This window comes from Hordeum vulgare, chromosome 7H (assembly GCF_904849725.1).
Source record: "Hordeum vulgare subsp. vulgare chromosome 7H, MorexV3_pseudomolecules_assembly, whole genome shotgun sequence".
Taxonomy (NCBI): domain Eukaryota; kingdom Viridiplantae; phylum Streptophyta; class Magnoliopsida; order Poales; family Poaceae; genus Hordeum; species Hordeum vulgare.
In genome coordinates, this window is record NC_058524.1 from 76708520 (window position 1) to 76718025 (window position 9506).

General features: G+C 48.0%; 1 protein-coding gene across 1 annotated transcript; it reads left to right on the forward strand.

The window, feature by feature from the left end:
- Nucleotides 1-227: 227 nt before the first annotated feature.
- On the forward strand, nucleotides 228-1725 carry LOC123408337 (strigolactone esterase D14-like). Its single transcript, XM_045101459.1, has 3 exons — nucleotides 228-266; nucleotides 618-889; nucleotides 1028-1725. The coding sequence occupies exons 1-3, from the start codon at nucleotides 228-230 to the stop codon at nucleotides 1458-1460; spliced, it is 744 nt and encodes a 247-aa protein (XP_044957394.1). The 3' UTR covers nucleotides 1461-1725.
- The last annotated feature ends 7781 nt before the right edge of the window (nucleotides 1726-9506 follow it).

The window sequence follows — 9506 nt, forward strand, 5'->3', positions numbered from 1 at the left end:
GTCCTAGTATATTTCCATAGTCCCTTGTGAACGTGTATAAAAGGCACCCTAGGGGTGTTGCTTGTAACACCAAAGAAAAACGAAAAGCAATACAAAGTTCGACATGCTCGACACGAGCCTATGACCATACATCGATTCGTGCCTTCGTGTTAGTTCCGCGGAAATCGTGTCGTGTCAATCGTAGCCAGTTGAAGAAACGATCCGGCTGCACACACACACGTACGTGGATGGAAATCCATCCAGCTACCTGCTTGCCAGCTTTGCACGTACGTATGTGTGCTGCAGTTCTCGTCTTTTAACCTACGGATTAAAAGCCAACATAATGGTCGTTTCACTGCATGCAAGAGGCGTTAATTAGTGCTAATCTGTACTATAAAAAGCACGAGATGACAGATACAACTCACCATTTCAGCCGTCTAATCTGTACTATTAAAAGCATGAAGAGGCAGATCCAACTCATCATCTTATCCGTCTAATCAGAGAATCAATGGTTAAAAATCTTCATTAACGAAATCCTTCATTAACGACTCCTTCGTTAACACCACGACGAAAACCTCTCGCACGTTCTCTTCGCGGCCTAAACCGCTCAACCCGCCTCCCCGCACCCTCCGGCTCAGCCCGCCCGCTCAGCCTCGCCCGCTGCCTCCCCATGCTCGCCCCACCCACCGCCCCCCTGCTCGCCCCCGCCCCTGCTCGCCACGCCCACCGCCGCCCCTGCTCGCCCCGCCCACCGCCGCCGCTGCAACAACCTGGACGCCTACGTGGACGACCTGCTCTCCATCCTCGACGCGCTCCGCATCCCGCGCTGCGCCTTCTTCGGCCACTCTGTCTCCGCCATCCGCCGCCCCGACCTCTTCGCCAAGCTGGTCCTCATCGGCGCCTCGCCTAGGTGGATACGGTGGTAGAGTAATTCGCACCGCCTATCGATATATAGGTCAATTATTATCGGTCCTTCCTTTCCTTGCACGCGGCGCCTCGCCGGCAAACCAACTGACCGGAGCAATCCATCGATCGATGGAGCGAGCAGGTTCTTGAACGACAGCGACTACCACGGCGGGTTCGAGCTGGAGCAGATCCAGCAGGTGTTCGACGCGATGTCGGCCAACTATGCGGCGTGGGCGACGGGGTACGCGCCGCTGGCCGTGGGCGCGGACGTGCCGACGGCGGTGCAGGAGTTCAGCCGGACGTTGTTCAACATGCGGCCGGACATCTCGCTCCACGTCTGCCAGAGCGTGTTCAAGACCGACCTCCGCGGCGTGCTGGGCATGGTGCACGCGCCGTGCGTCGTCGTGCAGACCACCCGCGACGTCTCCGTCCCGGCCTCCGTCACCGCGTACCTCAAGGCCCACCTCAGCGGCCGCACCACCATCGAGCCCCTGCCGACGGAGGGCCACCTCCCCCACGACAGCGCCCCCAGCCTCCTCGCCCAGGTGCTCTGCCGCGCGCTCGCCCGGTTCTAGCAGTAGAAAATACACTAAAAAGAGAGAAGAAACTACTGCAGCTTGACCTGCACGTACGTTGGTGGTACGCGGGGTAGAGAGGGACACGCAAAGTCTACCCCGTAGTATTTCTTTTCTGTATTTTTACCGCATCGATTTTACCGGCCTCAAAAGACTGAGAAGAAAATGCCAGGAGTCTGTCCTGTAGCACGTATGAGCACTCGAAATATTTCTCGAGGCGTACGAGTACTCAGTTTTCATCTCCATCTTTTCTTTTCGTTGAGAAGAAAATTTTGTCTTTTCACTGCGATGCTCTGCGCTTGCACTAGCACTAGCGATGGATTATGAAAGGACTGGTGGGTGGGCCTGCTTGGTGGTGACATGGCGGGAGGGGGGCACCGAGAGTTCGAGACTGTGCGCGACTTTGTCTCAAACATTTTTTTTACGCTGCTCATGTGTAAACATCATCTGTACTTCTTTACTATTAAAAGCAAGATCCAACTCATCATCTTAGTCCTTTTATCAAAGAATCAATGGTTAAAAATCATCATTAACGAAATCCTTCGTTAACGACTCCTTCGTTAACACCACGACGAAATCCACTCGCATGTTCTATTCGCGGCCTAAACCGCTCAACCCTGCCTCCCCGCATCCTCCGGCTCGGCCCGCCTGCTCAGCCTCGCCCGCTGCCTCCCCATGCTCGCCCCGCCCCCCGCCACTTGCTCGCCCCGCCCACCGCCGCCCCTGCTCGCCCAGCCCACCGCCACCTGCTCGCCCCCGCCCCTGCTCGCCCCGCCCACCGCCGCCCCTGCTCGCCCCGCCCACCGACGCCCCGCCTACCGCTCCCTGCTCGCCCCGCCCACCGACGCCCCCTGCTCGCCCCACCCATCGCCGCACCCTGCTCGCCCCGCCCACCGCCACCCCTGCTTGCCCCGTCCACCGCCGCCCCTGCTCGCCCCGCCCACCAACGCCCCCTGCTCGCCGCGCCCACCGCCCCCTGCTCGCCCCCGCCCCTGCTCGCCCCGCCCATCGCCGCCCATCGCCGCCCCCTGCTCGCCCCGCCCACCGCCGTCGCGGCTCAGGCGACTCGCCCGCCTCCTCCTCTTCCTGGTCGCCCCTGTCCCCCCCCCCCCGCGACCACGCTCGCCCGCCTCCTCCTCCTTGGTCGCCCCCCCGGCCGCCACGACTCGCCCGCCTCTTCCTCGCCCCGATCGCCCCCCCCCCCCCCGGTGGCCACGCTCGCCCGCCTCCTCCTCCTCCTAGTCGCCCCCCAGGGCCGCAACGACTCGCCCGCCTCTTCCTCGCCCCGGTCGCCCCCCTTCCCCCGGGTGGCCACGCTCGCCCGCCTCCTCCTCCTCCCCCCCGCCACCCGCCTCCTCCTGGTCGCCCCGCTCGCCGCGCCGCGCGCCTCCTCCCCACATCCACTGCCACTCGCTCCACCGGATGCACGTCCACGCGACGCTGCCCCGCGCCCCATGCATCGGCAATCGACGAAGACGTAGAAGAAGGATGAAGGGAGTGGGACCATTGGCGCCGATGAGCACAGCCCCGAGTAGGCTCTTCATACAACGGTTAGTCTCTCTCTCACACATATCAAGTAGGAGACGAATCAGAGCATCTCAATCTTGACCTGTCTCTGTTGGCGATCGATTCTCTGATAATCCTCATCCGGTCCGGCCTGCTGTAAGAATGAGAATGGGTAGGAGTATGCTGTAAGAATGAGAATGAGAATGGGTTTCGGGCATGTGCAAGTCCTCATTCTTTGTTTGTTGTAAAAACTCAAACACTTATTGAACGTATGTTTGCTGCCATAATAACGTATGTTTGAAGGTATGTTTGCTGCCATAATCCTCATCCGGTCCGGTCTGGCCTGTAGGAGGAAGAGACGTAGTACTGGCGGTGCAGAAAGAATGATAGAGAAATGGGAGGAAACTAAGTAGTGGCATCGGTGTAAGAAAGAAGGGGAGAACATGGAGAGCAAGATGAGGTTTTCGGGAAATGCGATGGGGTAATCTCTCCCTAAGCCTATCAGCATGCCCCAATTCACTCCAATGTTGTCTCAGGTTCAGTTTTGTTAGCATCGGTATTCGCATTCTACAGTCCATGTTCAGAAGAAAAATATTCATTATTACAGCGTGGAGGTTATTTGTACTTTTGTTTTGTACATTTTTACAGCTATACCTTACTAGAAGTGACCCTTGCCCTTGAAAAAACCTCATGGTACTCACATTTGTTAAGTAACATTTTTGCATGTATAGCATGTAGGTTTTCTTCACATATAGCAAAAGACTCTCCAAAGCAAAAGCTATGGTGAATATTAATTTTCAAACGGAGGTTTGCTTTGTACACTTTATTTTTTAATATGATCAAACTATATATACTTTGAACAAAGTCAATTGAACATGCTACCGGTAGAACAAGATAGTCAGTTAAACATGCTTGCATTTCCTTATATGGTACTTCCTCCGTCCCAAAATTCTTGTCTTAGGTTTCACTAGAAATGGATGTATCTAAATACCAAAACGTGACTAGGTACATTTATATCTAGACAAAATCTAAGACAAGAATTTTAGGACGGAGGGAGTATATAGGTCCGAATTAATGATTGTAGGTGTTGACGTATTATGTACAATGTAAAAGAACGACATGGATGATATATTATCAGAGAAAAAATGAAATAAATAGGGTGGATCTTAATTTGTTGGAAGTGAGTACTCTACTACAATCCTTGTAATAGATTCATAGTTCTATATATCATGAAAACCTATCTGTTCAGGAGCCTTTTTCTGCTATGGAACTCTGAAGCATGTGGTTATGGTAATCACCCACATCATTGATCCCTCTATTCCATCCATTATTTTCAGAGTTTCATGTGTTACATTTGAAAGATCACATTTGCACTGGAGCAGTGGTTATGTGGAGAGCCAAATTTACTTGCCCTCTTCCCTATCCTTTTATGTTGTTGTGTAGCTTTGTGTGTTTTCGGTTGATTTCTACTTTGTTAGATGATTGTAAGTGATATTAAGCTACTAGATGTAGGGTTTGATAGTGCCTTTTGGTCGGTGTTGCAGGTAGATCACAAGTATCACTATTATAATTTGTATTAATAAAGTATCACCATTGCAAGAAGATGCGTTGTGTGAAGCAAATAAGTTCTTTAGAAGAAAAGTAATATACCTTGCTAAATAGTAGGGACTCAGTTCTTCCAACTCGTAATTATGTGTTCTTCATAGTTAACTAACATAGTAATCCCTTAGCTTGTTGTACTTCTCCTTGGGACAGGCTTTCCTGTATGTCGAAGTATGTGTAGCTAACATGATTGATGTGATTCGAATCTTGATAGCAGACCTGCAAATTGGCCATGTTATATCTTTCCGATTATTTATGGTTGTGGCATAAAACATGTAATATGCTTGCCTTTTAGAAACCAGATGTTAAAAAGGTAGAGAATACAGTCATTGTGTCAAATAAAAAGTATCAAGAGGAGAGTAGAACAAATTGGTATCAGCAGTAAAATTGAATGTACGTGTGAAGATTCTTTGGGAGAAGTAGGATATGATTCTGAGTCAGGTTGAAATTAGTAACATGGTTTTACATCGGAAGCATAGGAGAAAAACAAGGCAACCTATACAGCAATGATACAAGTTGATCAGGAGTTGTAAGATAGTTGTGAAGTCCAGTTCGATACTTACACTAGCCGTTTATTACTTTATCATGTATACAATTTTCTCAACGCTAGTCGTTGATCAATGGGCTAAGCTAACATTTTATTATACTATCTATACAGTTTAATCTGATGCACTTTTTTAGGGAACCACGCAATACATATTTCCTCTAATATTCGTTCTCTTTCTGTGTTCACAAATAAGAGAAGCCAAAAACAGAGAAGAGATCTACATGTTCAGTCAAGATGTAGTGTTGTTGCTCACAAACACAATTTTATGTCATGGTACAAGGAACAACACATCCCTGTAGATTACCATTACATTTTTTCTTATCATCATTTTTCATATATGAAGGTACTTTTTTTTTAAAAAGGAGGTTCAGACCCCCGGCCTCCGCATCAATCGATGCATACGGCCATGTATATATGGAGGTACCAGCACGAGTTTATCTTGCCCTCTCTTAGGATGGCGTTGGCAATCTACATTCATCGTAAATTATGTTGTCTTATAGCATTTTAGATTGACACATCGGCGGTTTACACAAATACGGATATCAAGCATGCAAACCAGTTGATTATGTTACGATATTCCTTCGAGCCTGGGATAAGTATGCAAATCCGTTGACGATATTTGAGGGGAATGAAGAAAGAGCTGCAGCTGCCTGTGCTTGTTCTCTTGGCGCCTCTTCTTTGCCAAATAACATAAGCAACCACTCGCTCAGTCACTACATACCCATTGGCATTTAACATCGTTCCTTCTTTCACTCCCTTTTCAAAACTTTACCATACTGTGTTCTATTTAAGTTTACATTGATACGTGCTTTGCACGATGTGAAAAGAGTATTAAATCAAGTTCTATATCATCCAGCAATCCGTCTTCATGTTGCTCTTCTACCATGACTGGTTCATCTCTGCTTTTCTATTCTCTGACCCTACCATGGGTTCCATGTTTTTCAGCTTTCTCGATCTCATTTCTAGCTAGGCTTAACATATTACTTGTGTATTTGCTGAAAGGAAGATGATTACCTCAACTAAGAATGAGCACATGCATGTGTCATACAATGTGGTTCTAGATATTCATTGTTTTCATCCCATATAAATCAGTTGGCAACCTGATGAACGAGGAAATTCATTCCATTACACGTGCGTTGCACGTGCAATGTTACTAGTCACATAATCAACAATCTAGATGCGCTGTTGTCACATCCCTAACCCTTAAGCAAGTTAGTGTTGTGCTCATGTCTTCTTTGCATTTGCATCTAAGAAGTTTCAACAAAAACAACAAAGTGGCAAAGGAAAAACTCAAAAACCCTAGCCACTATTGTTGGAAATATGCCCTAGAGGCAATAATAAATTAGTTATTATTATATTTCTTAGTTCATGATAATCGTTTATTATCCATGCTATAATTGTATTGATTGGAAACACAATACTTGTGTGGATACATAGACAAAACACTGTCCCTAGTAAGCCTCTAGTTGACTAGCTCGTTGATCAAAGATGGTTAAGGTTTCCTGGCCATAGGCAAGTGTTGTCACTTGATAATGGGATCACATCATTAGGAGAATCATGTGATGGACTAGACCCAAACTAATAGACGTAGCATGTTGATCGTGTCATTTTGTTGCTACTGTTTTCTGCGTGTCAAGTATTTGTTCCTATGACCATGAGATCATATAACTCACGGACACCGGAGGAATGCTTTGTGTGTATCAAACGTCGCAACGTAACTAGGTGACTATAAAGATGCTCTACAGGTATCTCCGAAGGTGTTCGTTGAGTTAGTATAGATCGAGACTGGGATTTGTCACTCCGTGTGACGGAGAGGTATCTCGGGGCCCACTCAGTAATACAACATCACACACAAGCCTTGCAAGCAATGTAACTTAATGTAAGTTGCGGGATCTTGTATTACGGAACGAGTAAAGAGACTTGCCGGTAAACGAGATTGAAATAGGTATGCGGATACTAACGATCGAATCTCGGGCAAGTAACATACCGAAGGACAAAGGGAATGACATACGGGATTATATGAATCCTTGGCACTGAGATTCAAATGATAAGATCTTCGTAGAATATGTAGGATCCAATATGGGCATCCAGGTCCCGCTATTGGATATTGACCGAGGAGTCTCTCGGGTCATGTCTACATAGTTCTCGAACCCGCAGGGTCTACACACTTAAGGTTCGACGTTGTTTTATGCGTATTTGAGTTATATGGTTGGTTACCGAATGTTGTTCGGAGTCCCGGATGAGATCACGGACGTCATGAGGTTTTCCGGAATGGTCCGGAAACGAAGATTGATATATAGGATGACCTCATTTGGTTACCGGAAGGTTTTCGTGCATTACCGGAAAAGTTTCGGGCTCATCGGTAGTGTACCGGGAGTGCCGGGAGGGGTGCAGGGGACCATCGGGAGGGGTGTCACGCCCCAAGGGGTCTCATGGGCTATGGGAAGAGATAAACCAGCCCCTAGTGGGCTGGAATAAGTTCCCACTAAGGCCCATAAGGTTTGAGAAGGAAAAACACAAGGTGGAAAGAGTTTCCAAGTGGGAAGGTGGAATCCTACTCCAAGTAGGATTGGAGTAGGACTCCTCCACCTCCAATTTCGGCCAAACCTTTAGGTTTTGAGGCTGCCTCCTCCCCTCCCTCCCACCTATATATACGGAGGTTTTAGGGCTGATTTGAGACGACTTTTCCATGGCAGCCCGACCACATACCTCCATGGTTTTTCCTCTAGATCGCGTTTCTGCGGAGCTCGGGCGGAGCCCTGCTGAGACAAGGTCATCACCAACCTCCGGAGCGCCGTCACGCTGTCGGAGAACTCTTCTACCTCTCCGTCTCTCTTGCTGGATCAAGAAGGCCGAGATCATCGTCGAGCTGTACGTGTGCTGAACGCGGAGGTGTCGTCCGTTCGGTACTAGATCGTGGGACTGATCGCGGGATTGTTCGCGGGGCGGATCGAGGGACGTGAGGACGTTCCACTACATCAACCGCGTTCACTAACGCTTCTGCTGTACGATCTACAAGGGTACGTAGATCACTCATCCCCTCTCGTAGATGGACATCACCATGATAGGTCTTCGTGCGCGTAGGAAAATTTTTGTTTCCCATGCGACGTTCCCCAACAGTGGCATCATGAGCTAGGTTCATGCGTAGATGTCTTCTCGAGTAGAACACAAAAGTTTTTGTGGGCGGTGATGTGCATTTTTCTGCCCTCCTTAGTCTTTTCTTGATTCCGCGGTATTGTTGGATTGAAGCGACTTGGACCGACATTACTCGTACGCTTACGAGAGACTGGTTTCATCGCTACGAGTAACCCCGTTGCTCAAAGATGACTGGCAAGTGTCGGTTTCTCCAACTTTAGTTGAATCGGATTTGACCGAGGAGGTCCTTGGATGAGGTTAAATAGCAACTCATATATCTCCGTTGTGGTGTTTGCGTAAGTAAGATGCGATCCTACTAGATACCCATGGTCACCACGTAAAACATGCAACAACAAAATTAGAGGACGTCTAACTTGTTTTTGCAGGGTATGCTTGTGATGTGATATGGCCAATGATGTGATGTGATATATTGGATATATGAGATGATCATGTTGTAATAGATAATATCACTTGCACGTCGATGGTACGGCAACCGGCAGGAGCCATAGGGTTGTCTTTATAACTAACGTTTGTGCTTGCAGATGCGTTTACTATTTTGCTAGGACGTAGCTTTAGTAGTAATAGCATGAGTAGCACGACAACCCCGATGGCGACACGTTGATGGAGATCATGATGATGGAGATCATGGTGTGACGCCGGTGACAAGAAGATCATGCCGGTGCTTTGGTGATGGAGATCAAGAAGCACGTGATGATGGCCATATCATGTCACTTATAAATTGCATGTGATGTTAATCCTTTTATGCACCTTATTTTTCTTAGAACGACGGTAGCATTATGAGGTGATCTCTCACTAAAATTTTAAGACGAAATTGTGTTCTCCCCGACTATGCACCATTGCTACAGTTCGTCGTTTCGAGACACCACGTGATGATCGGGTGTGATAGACTCAACGTTCACATACAACGGGTGCAAAACAGTTGCGCACACGGAACACTCGGGTTAAGCTTGACGAGCCTAGCATGTGCAGACATGGCCTCGGAACACATGAGACCGAAAGGTCGAGCATGAATCGTATAGTTGATATGATTAGCATAGAGATGCTTACCACTGAAACTATTCTCGACTCACGTGATGATCAGACTTGAGATAGTGGATTTGGATCATGTACCACTCAAATGACTAGAGAGATGTACTTTTTGAGTGGGAGTTCTTAAGTAATATGATTAATTGAACTAATTGTCATGAACATAGTCTAATGGTCTTTGCGAATTACGATGTAGCTTGCGCTATAGC

Bases quoted from the DNA above. Each gene is read 5' to 3' on its own strand.
- LOC123408337 (XM_045101459.1), top strand. From the start codon at position 228: ATGGAAATCCATCCAGCTACCTGCTTGCCAGCTTTGCAC. The intron at 267-617 runs GTACGTATGTGT...CCTCCGGCTCAG, and splicing joins CCTGCTTGCCAGCTTTGCAC to CCCGCCCGCTCAGCCTCGCC. The intron at 890-1,027 runs GTGGATACGGTG...TGGAGCGAGCAG, and splicing joins CTCATCGGCGCCTCGCCTAG to GTTCTTGAACGACAGCGACT.